This window comes from Alternaria burnsii (assembly GCF_013036055.1).
Source record: "Alternaria burnsii strain CBS107.38 chromosome Unknown 715, whole genome shotgun sequence".
Classification (NCBI taxonomy): domain Eukaryota; kingdom Fungi; phylum Ascomycota; class Dothideomycetes; order Pleosporales; family Pleosporaceae; genus Alternaria; species Alternaria burnsii.
The window spans coordinates 161,451-179,092 of NW_024066116.1; the positions used below are offsets into that span (position 1 = coordinate 161,451).

Genomic DNA, 17,642 nt, shown 5'->3' on the forward strand with positions numbered 1-17,642 from the left:
AAAATCGAGCAAGCCAACCTCCTCCTCCGAGGCTTGCTGGAATAAATCTTAGACCAAGTGAGGCATCCCATACTAACGCGTCATACAGCCCTGGACAGATAAGCATTTCTGGCGCCGGCCCGTTGCGATTGGCGAAGCTTGGCTCTGGCTCGGTCTGGGGAAGCTACGTCCTGCCTGATCCAGTTAGAACGAATACGAAAACTAGTCTTGACAGATACGCTATCATGGAGGCCTGGCATCTTTACATGCCTAACTGCTGGCCTTACCAACATGCCAATCAGGTGCTGGACCAAACTGCTAATGGTGACTATACTGTGCCGTGGATGGATACGTCCGCAACATGGTATATAGCCAAAGCGATACCGCAGCCGACGGTGACAACGCTATCCCACCATTTATCGTTTGTCCCTCTCTACTACCATCTTTCCAGTCATCGACATGCGTTTCACCGGCATCGCCTTTGGCCTCGTGGCTTTCCTTACCGCCTCGGCCGTCGCAGCCCCAACTGCTAGCACCAACGACATCGCCAAGCGCATCCCAACCCCCGAGCAGTTCGAAGCCCTTGCCCCAGAAGAGAAGCGTGAAGCCTACAAGGCCATTTATCGTGCGACAAACATCATTGGAAAATCTGATGCAGAGAAGCGGGCTTTCGAGAAAATCTATCGCGCCACCAACATTATCGGCGCGTCGGATGCAGAGAAGCGCGATGCTGACAAGGCGATTTACCGCCCTTTTGAGTTTCGGGTTACCGATGAGGAATAGGTTCGTTGCTCAGATATGGTTGGGTGTAAGATTAGATGAAGATTCTGACCCGATCCAGATGAGCAGATTATGACTTGTGTAATGGAGCAACATGACGGAAATGTGTTTGACAATCTATCGATAATGAATTATTGTTCTTGTCAAATCTTCAAAGCAACGTCCAAAGTCACTTCCGACGTGCTTGTTGCTGCGTAACGCGCCAGTATCAATACGTTGCGGGCAAGATACTCAAACGCCCACCGTCTGTCACCAATACATTGCCATTGATATAAGCTCCAGCTCTGCTAGTGAGGAAGAGCAGTGCACCCGCCATGTCTTTGATATCGCCCGCTCTTTGCTCGGGTATAAAGTCTCTCGGCCATTTATCCTGTGTGAGCATACCTGCAGTCATTTCACTAGGATACACTACAACAATCAGCAAACAAGTCCGACAACTTGTTTCTGGGAGGATGTCTCGACTTACGGCCAGGTGCAAGGACATTTGAGCGGATATCATAAGGCACCAGCGTCGTCGCCAATGCCTTCATTATATGCACTGCTGCCGCTTTAGAACCAGCATAGGCGTAACCAGCCATCGGCACACGATTGAAGGCACCAGCGCTGCTGATGCATATGACCTGACTTTTCTGCTCAACATTTCCAGCCTTGTTGCCCTTGTCAAGTAGCTCGAGAAAAGCGACGACTGTGAAAAAGGCGGCCGTGGTGTTGAGTGCAAATGTCTGCGTGAAGTCGCTCATATCCCAGTTCCAGAGGTGGTTGCGGAATTCGGCCAGCGACGCGCCTTTCTCCAAGCCCTTGAGAGTCGGACCGGTGATGCCAGAGTTGGCCACGACAAGGTTGACGTAGCCGGATTTGGAAGCGATGTGGTCGACTGCTGCGGAGAGATCGGACTTGGATGTTACGTCGGTTTGAAGGTAGTATATATTTCTATGCTTCTATACATGGGGTCGTCAGTACATATGTGGAGAGAACGTTTCGCATCTACATCAGTGCGGACATTGCGGCTATACTTACCGCTGTGTTGGCTGCCTTCTCCAACACTTCTTGTCGTCGACCCAGGATATAGACAATCGCACCATTTGCCTCTAGTGCTTGCGCAATCATCAAACCAATGCCTGCGGGCCGTCAGCTAACCGCTGGTCCTGTCCCGCGCTATCATTACCTGTCCCCCCGCCCGTGATGACTGCCACCAGTCCTTGGACGCTGAACAAAGTACCGCTGTCGAGATCCGCCATATTGTGGACAACTTATATTACTCTGACGGATTCAAGCAGCTGCTTTCGGTCTTATGTAGAGACTACGTTGCTTGCGTGAATGCTTGGAGCTTCGGGCGGAGATAGTAAAGCTCCGCAGGCTGACAATGACGTGCTCATGCCCACAGGTCGAAGCTGATGTACGGTTGCGCTGGTTGTATAGCCGGCCAATGCCCCGCCCTAACGCAATTGGGTTCGTACAAGGCCTGAGATTAGCCGTAATCAGTCACCAGAAGTTGTGCGATGTGATGATTTGGTCAGAAACGCAGCTTCACTGCTCTTCCAGTGTCCATGCGTACGCGCGAGAGCACCATCTCTCACGGAGATTTCGATGACTACTAGGGCTTGGAGTTGTTCTTCGCCTGTCTCGCTGGCGCGATGCTATCTTCACAACAGTACCTGGGTATTAAGGTCGTCGTCGTGGAACAGTAGTGTCCCAGCAGGCAATGTTGAGATTATGTGACAGGCTCACTCAGCACTATCTGTATTTAGGTAGGGTGCGCGATCGTGAAGGATGATATCGTAATAAGATCTGTCCTGGTGTAATTCGAATGGCTTGTCGCAACGTGTAATCTTAGTTGTAGAATTCCTGCGTAGCATCCAAAGAGTAAGTTGACAGACCTGATACAATCACGTCAAAGGCCAGGTTGGAAGGACGAAAGGGTGCGAACCTCGGAAGCAACTCGCAGACGTGCTAGTACCGTGTGGGGTAATTAGCGGCATACCTCAATGGGCAAATGTGGGGGTCGTTAGCTAGTCGGACCAATGCAACACCGAGCTGTCCACCGTGAGGAATAAACATCCTGGAAACACGTCTTCATTTCTGGGCACCTGCAGTATATAGTGCTTGGGTACATTAGTGCGGCTCTGCAGCAAAAAGAAATTGCTTGATCCCTCCCCGACTTGCTTCCAAAGACCACAACAACATGGTCCTCGCACCTATCGAACGTCTCCCCGTCGAGCTTCTGCAGCCCATCTTCATTGCCGCTGGTCATAGTATTGCACTTATCGAAGCATCCACCTACATCGCAGCACGACTTTCATCTGAATACATTTATCACTCGACGTGTAACTACTACCTGACTGATGTGCGAGGTACACGCGCCGAGCTTTCGGCAGTACAAACCTACATCTTCGCCAGCAAATGGATGACATGGTCTTTCTTCAAGTCTTGGATCATGCGACGGTATGATTCCGCGGGATGTCTCTGTGGAAGGACGCCGAAAGAAGGCTGCTTCGATGCGCAGTGGCCGCCGAACTTTGAAGATACTTCACAGATGCTGTTCTCTCGGAGTCACCTACCTCAAATTTCCGTAGTGAAAGGGCGCCTCCCAAAGAAATTATTGTCAGGCCCTTGGAACCGGGATAAGATCGAGTTTCTGCGGTTTTTGCTCTGGATCACTGCTATGACGGTCGATTGGATGGATCCAGAGACTGCGCAAGTGGCCATCGACGGCAGAAAGCAGGCCATGCTAGATCGAAATCTCGAGGCTGTGGAACTTTTCAACCACAATCGTCGCTTGGGTAGACCTGCAGATTTGGAAATGGTACTGTTCGCTGTCATGCATGCTGGTTGCGATCGGTCCATCGTATACGACACACTGCTCGCTGCAAATATGTGGTACGGACGGAAGACTGCGCGATGTTCTGCCGAGCTTCATAAGTGGTGCAAGTGTCGGATAGCTAATGGCGATCCGAAAGGTCGATGGCTCCAGAAAAAGCTTTGGGAGTCTTGCATTCCTGATCACCAGGGGAACGCCGAGACCCATGAACACATTGGGCAACATCTGGACCCTACAACCGAAGCTTACGAGGGAGGACCTGAAGACATGTTTACTACGCACAAGCTTCATTGGAACGAGGTATGTTCGTCTTTTTCCTCGTGGCGCCGCCAGTCACTCTTCGGCTACATGTCACAGCTGGGTACGCTTTACGTGAACTGTGTAAACCAAAGGCTTTTCATCGCTGGCTACTGCAAAATGCAAGCAACATCATAACTTGTGATAAGCTACCATAGCGGCTCTTTTGGCGCCACTCCCAGTATAACATCTCGAGCTAAGCAGTTTACAGGTGAACCCGCACCGAGGATGGCTCATGGCGAGATCGACGGGTCAAGATTGCCAGACCATCAACCACAACATCAGATGGCCCGATGTCATTCGCTCACCGGGTTATCGTATGTACCGGGGTAATGTCTGCGCTCGTCGGTTACACTGCTGGGTGGAACATAATGGAGCTTCGCGAACCATCGAGCTCTGGCTTGCACCGCCCGCCTCCCGCAGCATTCCTGCAGAAATCCTACGTCATCGCACCCAGTCCAAATAAGACTCCCAGAGCTACTGGTGTTAAAGATCGGGCCAAATTGGTGGCTGGCGTCAAACCTCTATGCTATCGTTGCTTGCTATCACTTGAAGTAAACTGAGATTTGATTCCAGAGTTATCGCTTATTTGTGTACCTGTTCTTTGTCATGGTGCATCTCAACAGCGACGGAACGTACCTCTAGAGAGAAGGTCAAGCGAGTACTGGTCACACTTGTACAGAAACAGTCGCATATGCGGAGGCTGCCGTGAGAGGGCACGGCATCAGTTGCAGGGTATATGGCCCGACACGCGAGTTCCTCAGACAAAGAATCGTAAACACGAACGAGGCGGGTAGTTGATATCTACTCGTTCAACTAGCCAAGAGGACGGAAAACGCTCCTATATGTCTACGTGGGGTTTGGAAACTACAGCTTGCTCGCGTTCTCGCGGCCAACAAAACCATCAATAGGTCTAAGTTTTACCACTACTGCTCCATCTTGTCGCCCATCTATCAAGAACTCTTGATATTCGGCGAAGGCATCCCAACTCTGCAGCACAGCTTCGACTCGCGTACTGTTTGCTTCCTGATCTTTAACAACAGTGAATGCAGATACGCCTTTTACGCTGTTCATCACAATAGATGACATTTGGCGCCACCTCTCTTTGTCTTTGGTTGAAAGCTCAGATTTCGAGGGAATGTTCATAAGGACGACAGCGGGATTTGATGAGACTGGTATCGGCATCCCTGAAGATTTGTTCACAATCACATTGGAGTTGTGGACTTCCGGTGGTTGAGCGAGGACATCTCCAGTCGTGAATAATTGAATTAGATCTTGGACGGGCTTGGTGGCCAAGTGTGTGTCGCTTGCTTCTTGATTCGCGTATCTGGTATGGTCAGCATCCGCAATTCTCAACATTGTTCTTCCAACCTACTCTTCGATCATGTATATCTCGGTGCCTAAGCTATCGTCTACCGGTAATGCGCACACATATTGCAGAACGTGTGGCTCATGTGGTGTTGTGTATTCAATGATCTTGTGAAACGCATCGATGGCTTTTTGCCGCGCAACCGAGTCCTTGAAGACGAGCCTTGCGGTGGTGAGAATAGCTATCATTATGTACCAGACAATGCAGATGTACCGGCTACAACATAAAATGTTTGTGGGCGTTCCTGATGTATGTATATGGACCCCGCAAGTTCGGGATACCAATTCCGAGATTCGGAATAGCTGACCCGTACCTGTAGCGAATTACTAAAAGCTCCTTACCTGAATGTTTACATATTTTGCATCTCGAACATAGTGAACTTGGGATAGAATCATCAGACCTGCAACCGTTAGGATGGTGAGAAGGATGGGAACTGAAGTCATCCCACACGTCGGCACGTGGTTTCGCGTGTCTTGACGTCATCATCCGGCCATTCATGAACATCACTGAACGCGCTTCCTTCAGCTGACAATCCTCTGCCATCCGCGACCAACCATTCCATGTTCCTCCACCACTGCCTCCGCACGGTCAAGCCAACACTTACAGCTCCATGGCGCGCATATTCGTCGTTTAATCGCATAAATTCCATCCCTTTCAACTTCTTCTCCGGCTTCGCAGTGGCAAACATGGCGTCCGCGGCCCTTGACACATCGCCCTTCCCGTCCACATCATACAAACCAAAGTATGATACTTGGCCGTACAATGACTCGGACTTCGTCCGCTACGATGAAAATGACGATGGCGTGTTCTACCGCCAACCGCGACTAGTCACGCACATCGATGACCCAAGCATAGCGCGATTGACGCAGTACTACGACACCGTGTTGCCGAGAACTGGACAAATAATGGATATGTGCACGAGCTGGAAGAGCTTTTACCCGGCTTCGGTCAAGGAAGCGATACAGAAAAAGGAATTGGAGGTCTATGGTGTAGGGCTCAATGCGGAGGAGATGGCGCTGAATAGCGTATTCATGGGACCGGATCGCTGGCGCGTTATGGATCTGAACAAGCCGCCGCATGATGTACGTGCTGCGTGGGAAGGAGGACAAGATATGCAATTTGATGCAGTGACGTGTGTGGTTAGTATCGACTACTTGAATAAACCACTTGAGGTTTGTCGAAAGCTTCTGGAAGCTTCGCATGAAGGTGGTATGTAACATCTATGTCCTCCTGCACCCGAATAGAATACTGATCTCATACCCTTTTCTGCATTTAGGTACCGTTCACCTTGTCATAAGCAACCGCTGTTTCCCTAACAAGGTAGTCAAAAGGTGGATGATGCTTGATGAGCGGTCGAGACTAGAGTTTGTGGGTGATTACCTCCACTTCGCGGGCTGGAAAGATGTGGAGATTGTGGATCTCTGTGCAAGGGACGAGAGCGGGATGAGGATTACGGATGATCAAGGGACGGTGGTGTTAAGGAGTCCGTATCTACCGGATCATCTGGATCCACTCTGGGTTGTTAGGGCGAGGAAGGAAATTTTAGGGACAACTAAAGAGCAGTAGCGTAGATACTGCGCTGAGCTTTCAGGGAGTCATGAGTCCTGTATCCGCGCCGTTTGCTCAGCCGCAACACACTGCCCGCAGGGAAAAGTTGCTTCCCACTCGCTAGCGCAATTCCGGCTTCACTATGGCATTCGAATCACGTACACACATCACTGAATGTGCTTATAGTATAACGTCACATAAGGTCGTATGTCATGTACACGGGCCCGGTAACCAATTTCTAATCCCTACATTACTAACGAACTCAGACCTCTCGTCTGGGAACTCATTCCCCTCAGCTACATGTCCGGAACAGGCACTGTAAAAAGACGCCCAGTAACTTGTTTTGAGCTAAGACGCTCGAGCTCTTTAGGAATATCGTGGAAAGCTATCTCTTCTACCAAGGGCTGTATGACCCCTGAAGAGATAAGACCAAGGACATTGTGTAGGTCTTCAATACTCGCACTTGTAGAGCCTCTGATGGTGATATTTCGGGTAACAATGTCGGTTGTTGAAAGCTTGATAGTGTCCGAGGCTAATCCAACCACCACAACGATGCCTCCAAGCTTTACCGTGGTTACAGCAGCTTCGACCGTCGACTGAGCACCAGCGAAGTCTATAATGACATCGAAGTGTTGGGTTGAGAGATGGCTTAGGCTTGTGGCGCATTGAATAGCGCCCATCGAGATCGCCTTCTCGAACTTAGATGTAATGATGTCGACCCCATAAACCTGAGCCCCTCGTGCAGCTGCTATCGCCAAGGCGTTGAGTCCAAGACCTCCTAGACCAACGATAGCGACGGTTGACGTCTCCATGACGTTGCCCTCGACAACGACAGCGTGATACGCCGTAGAGACGGCATCAGTGGCTACAGCAGCGTGCGCGAAGCTGACATTTCCAGGTATCTTGACGATGTTTTCCAAGTAGGCTATGACATACTCAGCATAACCTCCATCGTACCCAACCCCAGGCGCATGCTCAAAACAGCGTGCTTCGATCGGGTGTCCAACGCAAGCAACGGCAACTTTATCTCCGTGTTTGAGTGATGACGCTCGGGGGCTCGATTTGTGACCTCCTAGCCTGACAATGGTACCCGCAATTCCGTGACCGAGAGTTATGGGCAACGCACGCATTCATGCGGCTCCGCCTCCGTGCAAGACATGTGTATCGGAATGACAAAGACCTGCTGCCTCAACTTTGATAAGAGCTTGTTCGTCGTTTGGTTCTGGAATAGGGAGCCTGCGGAGCACAATCCCTTCTTGTGCACCAAGAAATTGATATGCATTCATGCTAAGTGTCATCGAAAAACACTTGGGAACGGATGGTCGTACGAATGGATTGATGGGTTATGTAAGACTGCGAAAATAGCGTCTTCTTCTGCATTGATCAGCTGTTGTTAGACTCTATATACTGCGACAGATCATGATTCAGAATGACGAGGTATGAGTCGATGCAAGCTAAAAGGTGCCGATCGTACCGAACTCACCAGACTCATTGAAAAAGATCGCAGTACGACAACCAACACATCACAAAAATGGGGCAGTTCAGACTTACTCTTACACTTTGTCCTGTGGCTTGTGCGATATTAACCGGGTGCTCTGGTACATGTCGGTCCGAATGCTTTTAGCGCAGACTCGTAATCTTCGTGCTTGGGTGGCATCATATCACTAACCCTCTCGCCCCAGTCCCGTATAGCCAAAATTCCAGCCATGTTTCACATCTTGGCGCGGGAGGTCATTCAACGCCTCAAGGCTAAGCCCAGAGTATTTCCCGCCTTTAGAACTGATGGCTGTGGCGCAGATCTTCTCCTTTCCATGCTCAGCCATACAATCAAATACCGGCTTCGACTCATCATTGCTAGCTTTGCGAATCTTCCCGCCATAACAACGGTCCTTATAGTCAAACACATGGTCTGCGCCAAGTTCCTTAACGAAGTCGATATTGGGCAGCGACGCAGTTGCAAAGACCTTCGCGCCAGACAATCTCGCGAACTGGACAGCCAGCGTTTCTGTGGCTGTCGAAGCGCTTTAGGTCAGTATTAGCGTATATGATGAGACCTTTGTGGGCGGGAGAGGCAGGCTGAGCATTTGATATAAACTTTGTCCAACAGTAGTGATGCCAGCGCCTGGCGTAGATGCCTCTTCCCAGAAGATGTTTTGAGTGGTTTTCGCGACAACCCGGCTTGAATTTGATGTGCTCTGCAAATGCGCCGTTGATGTGGTATGCTGCGTCGCCCGAACTTGTCAGTCGTGTGGCTATGGTACCTAAAGATTTGAACGTACCGCCTTGCGCAAATCCAGCTACTCCATCGCCGACCTTCAGACCCTTCACGCAGTTGCCCATTTCTTCGACAACCCCGGAATAACCATAGCCACCAATTGCTCCCTTAGATGGATGATCCTCGACCATTTCCCAGTCTGCAGGGTTGAGGGCTACGGCTTTGGTCGCGACAGCGATGAAGTGATCTTGAACCTTTGGCAGGTGAACGTCTGAGTGAACTTTAAGACGTCTGCCATAGCATAAACAACAGGTTTTCTGGGTAGACACAATGAGTGTGGGTTTCTGTGTGTTATGAAGTTCATCGGTAGCGTAGAATATAAATCAACGACTATATTCTCACAATACAATCTGTACTACCTATTATGCATGTTTGCGCTTTAGCGTAGCGGATAACGTCATCGAGTTTGTTAGAGGATCTGTCGTCTGAATCCACGACCGGAGTTCCATCGATTAGACTTCAGCACTCAGGCTTAGCTATTTAATGAGGAGTCGAGGATGTTTATATTCACATAGCGTGCGTAAGTCTGACATTAACGATATGCTAACGGATCTTCCGAGACGCGCACATAGTAGCGCTATGGTCTGTTGCTGGTTCGCACTATAACTACAGTCACTGACGATTATGTCTTTTGAGATGAGCATGAGAAGCCTCTCAAATCTATTTATAAGTCGTTATCATTCAAGAGATGACGCAAGCAGCGGAGAAATGGTACGTTTCACATGTGTCTCTTGCTTTAGCAGGGGTTGAGTGTATGTCATTCCAGCTAGTTTTACGTAGGGCGCAACGAAAATGCGACATCTGTTCTGTTTATTGCCCACCATGTATTTCTAGATTCTTCTCAACACTGCGCTCAAGGATAGTCCACTCTGATCACAAGCGAGCTTTTAAGGAAGTAATATCCCCAAGCGGGTTTAAAAACGGTAATGAGTCCTGGCAAAGCTCATGTACCAGCACATAGAAGCCTGTAAGAGCAGAGATCAGACCAAAGGCGCCAGCCCCAACAGTAAGAGTGTGTCCAATCGACCATTTTTCTTGAGCCATAGCAAAGTTCGCCGCGCAATTTAGGATGTAGGAAATTTCCAAAGCGCTATATATGATGATGTTGGCAACGTTCCTATAATATCGCGTTTAGTGACTATGCTGCCGGAGCATTTGCAGATGACCTACGTCGAGAGAGAAGCTATGAAGAAACAGAAGTTGAAGACAGACCACACTATGCAAGTTCAGCCACAATGTTGGGTTCGATGTTCTTCTGCAAGCGTACCTCCAAGATAGAGACCAAATGCGTTGTAATACTCGGCGGTCTTTCCTCCATAGCTATCGACTATACCCATGGAAGGCATGAGCAACACACCATAGCCACCATAGTAGAAAGCTGCGATGCATGATTAGTCAACGATCAGTCGGATGAAGAGGGAACTTGCCGAAAGCCGTCAGTACTGTATACGCGAATGTGTTACCCCTGACCATCTCCCACTGAGCACTGATAAGAAGACCAATGCCCGCTAAGAAACAAAGGTTTGCAATGAACACACTTTGATTCGAAACGTCGCCAACGCCCATCATAGATAGAGAAAGAGTCATGAGTGTGGTTGCGAAGCTGCCGAAACCCAGTGGGCCCTATAAACGCACTGGATCAGTATATGGGCAAGAAGCATCAGTATTGTCATACAGGATTTGCCATGTGTAATTCGCTCCGCAAGATACCGTCCAGTCTCGGACGTTCATTTTGTTGAGTAGTTGGAGCCAGTAACGACATGCTGTGCAGAATACCCTGTTCGCGGTCAGGAAATAGTTTAGGTAGAGATACTGGGTGCACAAGAGTTACACGAGAAGCGATGTATTGTCCTGAGTAGGCCGTACAAAAACCGCTATCCAGATCTTCCAGTAGCGGAATCTGCTTGTATACCAATGAGCACTTGGCATTACGTGTGCAAGTACGGTACGTTCCGACTCTTGTTAGCAAGATCTATTCTGCATCACGCCAAAGATTTTGGATCCGTCGGGACAGCTTTGTAGTTCTTCTCTTGTACGCTAGACCAAATTCGGAAGAGGGCGCGGACAAGCTTTCAATCATGTCACAAATGATCGACGCTAAGCTATATCCGGAACAGGGCGTGAACAAGGCTAGTTCAAGCTCGCACACCTTCCGTCATTGCCTCGCTGGTGCAGCGATACATCGGGTCAACGTTCAAGATCAGAATTGCCATGTTCATTCATATGGCAGTACCACCAACGTTGACGCGAGAAATCATGGCTGGACGAATGTTTGATCAATCAAATATCACTCCGACAAGTCACGATTTTTCCAGCCATGACATTAGCCACAAGACATCAAACATGCTGAACTTGAAGACATGATTAGACGGACCCAAACCTGACCATGGGGTGTACATTGTGCAGCGACACAGGCTCGGCATGATCATATGTACGCCCTTGTGCTATCTTCAGCCATGTCCGATAGCTCCTAGCGCCATTCCCACAGATCGTTCATATATAGGCTTCGAACTTGCGCACTTCAAGTTCACAATCGCAACATCAGGTCCAGCTCAACTCGACTCAGCTCAACCTAGCTCAATCACAACACTTCAGATCGCCCCAAGATGACCATTGACGAAGTGCAAGCCAACGGATGGACTGCTGTTCCTGTCAGCGCCTTAAAAATCTTCCAAGCCAGGGGACAACTTGACCCTCCAGCTGTGATCGAAATCGAGGATGTGTACTTTCCATCAGACAATCTTCTTGTGACAGAGGCTCAAAACTTTGCAAGGACACGACTCTCCGCCGAAACGTATAATCACTCAATGAGAGTGTTCTATTGGGGTACGTCATAATCTGGGAAAATCTGGCAGATTGAGCAATGAGGTCTGACTACTGCTGCAGGCAACATGATCGCGAAGCAGCTTCTACCGGAGCACGCTACAACTTTGTCGCCTGTCACCTGGGCTCTTACCTGTCTACTACACGATATCGGAACTGCGGATGCATACTTCACATCAACCAGGATGTCCTTTGACATTTATGGTGGAATTAGAGCCATGGAGGTTCTGAAGGTTCTTGGATCCACGCACGACCAGGCCGAGGCTGTTGCTGAGGCTATCATCCGCCACGAAGACATGGGCATTGACGGAACCATTACGTTCATGGGTCAACTGATTCAGCTTGCCACGCTCTATGATAACGTTGGGAAATATGAGGAGATCGAGGAATTCGGAAGCATGATCCATGAGACTACTCGAGATCGAGTTAATCGCACATTTCCACGATTGCGCTGGTGTAGCTGGTTTGCTGAAACAGTTCGGAAAGAGGAAAGTAACAAACCGTGGTGCCACACCACTCATATTCCTCAGTTTGACGCCAAGATGGAAGCGAACACGCTGCAGAAAGCTTGGGAGTAGTGGGGCAGATAGAGGCGGAATTGGGGGTGGGACTTGAAGGAAATCTCATATGAACTGCATATGCTGCGTTAACGCGTAAACTATCTCCCAGCAAGAAACTTTGTAACAGTACAGAATATCTGCCTCGAACTGCTTCAATAAAAACCTCTCTTGAAAGTGACATCGAGAACAAGTTTCAACTTGAGTATATCACTACTGTACTTATCCTGAGTAAATTTACCAATTCTACTAACACGTCGTTGTTGACATCAGGTATTTGTAGTCACTACTATGATAGATACTCAGATCTATGAAGTTCCAGATTAGATTCTCCAGCGGACAAGTTTTATTACTCGCTGCTTAATTAGCAGGGCTGTCATTCTTCAACACGCTCTTGCAGTTGCTGACTAGGTCTTTCGGGATGGATCCCATATTTGATAAAGTATCGTGTTCGCATAGATGCTGAGCTCTGATATTTGTGGAGTTAACCTACTAGCATGTCTTCCGCTAGCGACAATAAGGCCGTAAAGCTACCAAGAGCACGTTGCGTGAAGGCCGTTCGAGTCTGGCGATTGTCCGATACTGAGGATCGTCTGAGCTGCTTGGCTACATATATTTGGTTTCTGGACGTTAGTGCTCAACACGAAAGATCGAGATGAAGCACTTTCGCTTTTACAGGAGGTTGAATAGCTGCTGATCAGATGTAGTTGCGACCCTGACTTGTGCGGTTCCCGCCTATTGCTAAAGCGCCAAAAGGCAAGAGCATGTCTGATCGAGAACGCAGGAAGTTCTTACTATAGAACAGCGCCATGAACCATTCTGGAGATCACAGTAACATCTACCTGTCCGATCTAAATGTACCGGGTTGGTACGCAGCACATAACCAGGTGCGCGTCCCTCCTCGGACAGAAAGAGCATTCTGTACGTGTCGTGAGCATGTACAGATTCTACAGAGGCTTTGAATCTAGACGAATTGTATTACCTAGCTTACACGTAGGTAGTCACATGCATAATCTATTTGTTCACAAGTAAGATTCTTAGACCTCCTCCAACCTCACACTCGAGTTCTTCTCTTCAGCTGATCCTACCCGTTTATTCTCGCGCTCCCGTGTTCCAGTACCTTCTCCTATTGCACCTTCATATCCACTTGCCAGTATTCTCTCCTTAACGTCATCCTTCGCGAACAAAACATCGATCTCCTCGAGACTCTTTCCTCCCGTCTCAGGACACATGAACCATACGAATGGCATTGCGAGCCAGTTGAACACCAGCATCCAGATCCAGATCTTCCACCCCACTGCCTCTAGCGCAATTCCACCCGCGAATACAGTAAGGAAGCTGAAGAGCCATTCTCCGAAGGCGCCAGCTGCACCGCCGATGTGCCGCTGTTGGAGAGGTGCAATTTCAGGACCATAAAGCCAAGGGACACCAACCCAGCCATATCCGAACACCATATTCCAAACGCAGATGATAGCCGCTGCGCCCCACTGTGTGCCGAGTGTAGGTTTGGGGAGGCCAATGAGTGCTACAAAGACCGTCATGAGAAGCGCGAGAACCAAAGCGGACCAGAACATTATGCTTTGACGGCCAAAACGCTCGATAGTTGCCGGGAGAAGATATGTGCCGAGGGCGAACATGGTATTCATAACAGCTGACAGAAGTTGTGCGAGGAAGTCGGAAAGACCGACATTTTTGAAGATGACAGCAGAATAGTAGACCGACAAGTTGATACCTGTGTTGACCTCTGTTAGCATCTCATCTCAGATATATAGTCGTTGATTGGAAATGCATACCCATCATCTGTTGGATTGAAAGCACAAGGAAGGATATCCTGATCCGTTTCCCAACTCTCAAATCTGTGTTATCCCAGAATAGGGTCCAGAGATTGAACTTCGTGCTTTCTTCTGCATCTGTTTCGAGCTGAATCGATCTCATGATCTCCTGCTTCATCCGATGGACATCCGGATGATCTAGAGGCTTATTATGTAACTTGGCAAGCACATCATCTCCTTGCGCCTCACGGCCCTTGGCATAGTACCATCTCGGTGTGTCCGGTAGACAGAACATAACGGACCCGGAAGCCATTGCAAAGAAAGCCTGAAAAGCAATTGGAAATCGCCAAGAGACTTGGTTCGTCATGCGCGTGGAGCCAAAGTCGATCCAATATGCGATTGGGATGCCGCTGATCAGCAATGCACAGGTGAACGCCACTTCTGGGCCACGTTCTCCTGCCTCGATAGACATTTCTGCCATATACGTGGGAACAGTGCAGGATATGAATCCGATTCCAAACCCGCAAAGAATACGCCCTGCGATAATCTGCCCGACGGACCAAGAACTGGCTTGTATGACTGCACCCACAACAACGAAGGCGTTACCGAGGAGAATAATGTTGCGACGACCGAGAGGCATGCCGATGATAGACACGATGAGGCAACAGATAGTGGCAGCAAGGGTATACGAGGATGCAATCATTGGAATGACGTATGTGCCAGTAGGATGCTGAAGGTTTGTTAGCTGTTGGAAACCGAAACATTTTGGATCACTGACGCCCATAGCCTTAAGAAAGGCATCGGTGCCTTGCACCCCACCCAAAACACCAGCATCATAGCTAGAGAATTCAGCATCCGCTTTGGCGTAGCCGTTGTCGAGGTAGTATTACCCGTAAAGCATGAAGGACTATGTTCACTTGTAAGTAAGAACGAAACAGAATGCAACACATCTTACATACCACTCCACAACTCATCCGCATCAAGCGGTACATAGTTCGTCCTTTGATGAGATCAGACATTTTGATTGACAGATTACGTTTTGCAGATTGCGTTGGCTCGAGCAAAGCAGTACCACATCCTTCTCTTATACCTGAACACCCCATACCGGCATGTATCTGTTTTTGGTCTAGTACGAATCTGGGGTAATCGTTCAGTCCTGCATGGGACTAGCGCATGTCAAGACTAGCGCGCATCCCCGCATTCTCATCAACGGGATTCAAATTCCGTGGGACTTGAAGAGCTGTGGTTTGGAACACGCGCATCATCACGCAAAGGGGGGACGCGCATTCAAATTGGTTATTTCTGGGCTCCATGGAAATCAGGTAATTAGCATAGCAGCGGGGTGGCGACCTGCCCGTAATGGGTGGTTGTGCAGATCTAGTCGCTTTTAAAAGCGCGCGAGACGTGCTCAGCTTGACACGAGAGCGAAGCCTTTATTTTCACGTTCCCTCACTATCTTTCGTCTTTTGGCACCCCACTCACGCAGCATGTCGTCTCCCAACGTAATTGTTATCGGCGCTGGACCGTCTGGTATTTCTATGGCGCATACGATGAAGCACAAGCTAGGGTTCACCGATTTCACGATTTATGAGAAGCTTGACGGAGTGGGCGGAACATGGCGCACCAACACGTATCCAGGTGTTGGCTGCGACGTGCCTACGATTCTGTACTCGTTTGCCTTCAACCTTAACCCAAATTGGTCCAAGGAGTTGTGCGACGGCCCCGAGATCCTGGAATACATGGAAGCCACCGTCGATAAATATGACTTGCGAACGCACATGGAGTTTTCCATCGAGTGCTTGGGCGCGAATTGGAACGAAGAGACCAAGAAGTGGGATGTGCGCTTCAAGGATCTCAAGACAAAGGTTGAATTTGTGCGCTGCGCTGCGGTCTTCATTTCCGCTGTTGGCGGTATCTCGTATCCTAGGGACGTCAAGTTTCCAGGGATGGAGAAATTCAAAGGGGCCATGTTCCACACAGCTCGTTGGGATCATTCATACAACTACGAAGGCAAGCGAATGGCCATTATCGGAAACGGATGCTCAGCAGCGCAAGTCGTCCCCGCAGTGGTCAAGGATGTAGCGTCAATCAAACAGTATGCGAGGTCGGCACAATGGTATCATGAGCGACCAAATCGGAACTTCAGCAAAGCTGAAACATGGGCGTTTCGCTATGTTCCTCTATGGGAGAGATGGAAAAGATTGCAATTGTTCCTGGAAAACGATGATCTTGTCACGACGTACATGCCTGGCGCTCAAGCAACAGCAAAGCGGGCCAAGGTCGAGGACCATGCAAAGCGCTACATTTTCTCGCGGGCGCCGGAAAAGTATCACAATGTCTTGGTTCCGAACTTTCCGTTAGGTAAGGAATGTACAAACTTTCAAGCACTGGCCTTGCTAACGATTGATATATCAGGCTGCAAGCGTCGCATCTTCGACCCTAATTACCTCGACGCTCTCAATGAACCAAATTTGGAACTCCTACCTGAAGGAATCCGAGAGTTTGACGAGACAGGCATAGTCAGCGAGTCAGGAAGGAAGGAGGAGTTTGATGTCATAGTCCTAGCAACGGGATTCCAAGTCCAGCGGTTCCTCACTCCAATGGAAGTCTTCGGTAAGGGGAAGAACCGATTGAACCAACAATGGAAAGAGCAAGGTGGCGCACAAGCTTACATGGGAACCTTCGTGCACGACTTCCCCAACTTCGCTATTCTGTAAGCCTTCCGTTTTCGTTCTTTCGTCTTTACCAGAAGAACTTGCATGAATTGCAAACTGACGAGCGCCCGAAAGATTTGGTCCCAACACTTTCCCAGCTCACAACTCCGCGCTCTTCGCGTGTGAAGTGCAGATCGAATTCGTCATGCGGAACCTCCTCGCTCCTCTGATCGATGGGAGATGCAGGGTCGTCGAAGTCAAAGCCACAGCCGAGAGCCAATGGGTCAATAGCATTCACAAGCAACTGTCAGGATCGGTTTTCCACGCTGGCTGCTCGAACTGGTACATCAATGAACATGGCCGCAATGCTGCCAGTTGGCCAGGGTATGCGAGTACGTACTGGAAAGAGGCATGCATTCCTCGATTCGGAGTATTCAAAACTGAGGGAGGGTCGTATTTTTGGTTTTTGAGGACTTTGAGTAGGTGGATTCGGACGGCCGGCTCCACCACATATGGTCTTGGTCTGCTGGCGATTGCTATAAGTCTGTGGAAGAGAAATGAAGGATTCCGTTCTGCTTTGATAGACGTTTTCGGAGCTGCGACTGGTCGCTTTGCGCGTCTTGTGGGACATCGGAACTAGGTGAGAATTCTATGAATGTAAATAGACGGTCTGGAAGATGCAAGGCTGTTAGTGATGGTTAGAGCTTGTGTATTTACCACTATTTGATAAGTGAGAAACATGATACTAAGAATGATACGAGTACGGCCAT

At 49.2% G+C, this 17,642-nt stretch overlaps 9 protein-coding genes across 9 annotated transcripts; 5 read left to right on the forward strand and 4 right to left on the reverse strand.

Moving 5' to 3' along the window:
• Nucleotides 1–438: 438 nt before the first annotated feature.
• On the forward strand, nt 439–762 carry GT037_007185 (uncharacterized protein; the record flags this gene model as incomplete). Its single annotated transcript, XM_038932232.1, has 1 exon — nt 439–762. One exon carries the CDS (start codon nt 439–441, stop codon nt 760–762), a length of 324 nt encoding a protein of 107 aa, XP_038784720.1.
• Nucleotides 763–967: 205 nt separating this feature from the next.
• On the reverse strand, nt 968–1,997 carry GT037_007186 (short chain dehydrogenase reductase; the record flags this gene model as incomplete). The annotated part of the gene is made up of 4 exons (XM_038932233.1): nt 968–1,167; nt 1,226–1,697; nt 1,777–1,877; nt 1,925–1,997. The coding sequence occupies 4 exons, from the start codon at nt 1,995–1,997 to the stop codon at nt 968–970; spliced, it is 846 nt and encodes a 281-aa protein (XP_038784721.1).
• Nucleotides 1,998–2,941: 944 nt separating this feature from the next.
• GT037_007187 (uncharacterized protein) lies at nt 2,942–4,671 on the forward strand (the record flags this gene model as incomplete). Its single annotated transcript, XM_038932234.1, has 3 exons — nt 2,942–3,877; nt 4,086–4,191; nt 4,451–4,671. 3 exons carry the CDS (start codon nt 2,942–2,944, stop codon nt 4,669–4,671), a joined length of 1,263 nt encoding a protein of 420 aa, XP_038784722.1.
• A 70-nt stretch (nt 4,672–4,741) lies between these two features.
• On the reverse strand, nt 4,742–5,431 carry GT037_007188 (uncharacterized protein; the record flags this gene model as incomplete). Its single annotated transcript, XM_038932235.1, has 2 exons — nt 4,742–5,201; nt 5,250–5,431. 2 exons carry the CDS (start codon nt 5,429–5,431, stop codon nt 4,742–4,744), a joined length of 642 nt encoding a protein of 213 aa, XP_038784723.1.
• Nucleotides 5,432–5,929: 498 nt separating this feature from the next.
• Nucleotides 5,930–6,460, forward strand: GT037_007189 (uncharacterized protein; the record flags this gene model as incomplete). Its single annotated transcript, XM_038932236.1, has 1 exon — nt 5,930–6,460. The coding sequence occupies one exon, from the start codon at nt 5,930–5,932 to the stop codon at nt 6,458–6,460; it is 531 nt and encodes a 176-aa protein (XP_038784724.1).
• Nucleotides 6,461–7,087: 627 nt separating this feature from the next.
• GT037_007190 (polyketide enoylreductase) lies at nt 7,088–10,828 on the reverse strand (the record flags this gene model as incomplete). The annotated part of the gene is made up of 8 exons (XM_038932237.1): nt 7,088–7,716; nt 8,461–8,796; nt 9,071–9,260; nt 10,018–10,183; nt 10,237–10,282; nt 10,334–10,444; nt 10,530–10,689; nt 10,742–10,828. 8 exons carry the CDS (start codon nt 10,826–10,828, stop codon nt 7,088–7,090), a joined length of 1,725 nt encoding a protein of 574 aa, XP_038784725.1.
• Nucleotides 10,829–11,672: 844 nt separating this feature from the next.
• Nucleotides 11,673–12,467, forward strand: GT037_007191 (uncharacterized protein; the record flags this gene model as incomplete). The annotated part of the gene is made up of 2 exons (XM_038932238.1): nt 11,673–11,892; nt 11,953–12,467. The coding sequence occupies 2 exons, from the start codon at nt 11,673–11,675 to the stop codon at nt 12,465–12,467; spliced, it is 735 nt and encodes a 244-aa protein (XP_038784726.1).
• Nucleotides 12,468–13,483: 1,016 nt separating this feature from the next.
• GT037_007192 (general substrate transporter) lies at nt 13,484–15,237 on the reverse strand (the record flags this gene model as incomplete). Its single annotated transcript, XM_038932239.1, has 5 exons — nt 13,484–14,178; nt 14,240–14,948; nt 14,997–15,057; nt 15,109–15,125; nt 15,178–15,237. The coding sequence occupies 5 exons, from the start codon at nt 15,235–15,237 to the stop codon at nt 13,484–13,486; spliced, it is 1,542 nt and encodes a 513-aa protein (XP_038784727.1).
• A 468-nt stretch (nt 15,238–15,705) lies between these two features.
• On the forward strand, nt 15,706–17,512 carry GT037_007193 (monooxygenase; the record flags this gene model as incomplete). The annotated part of the gene is made up of 3 exons (XM_038932240.1): nt 15,706–16,579; nt 16,634–16,931; nt 17,008–17,512. The coding sequence occupies 3 exons, from the start codon at nt 15,706–15,708 to the stop codon at nt 17,510–17,512; spliced, it is 1,677 nt and encodes a 558-aa protein (XP_038784728.1).
• Between the last annotated feature and the right edge of the window lie 130 nt (nt 17,513–17,642).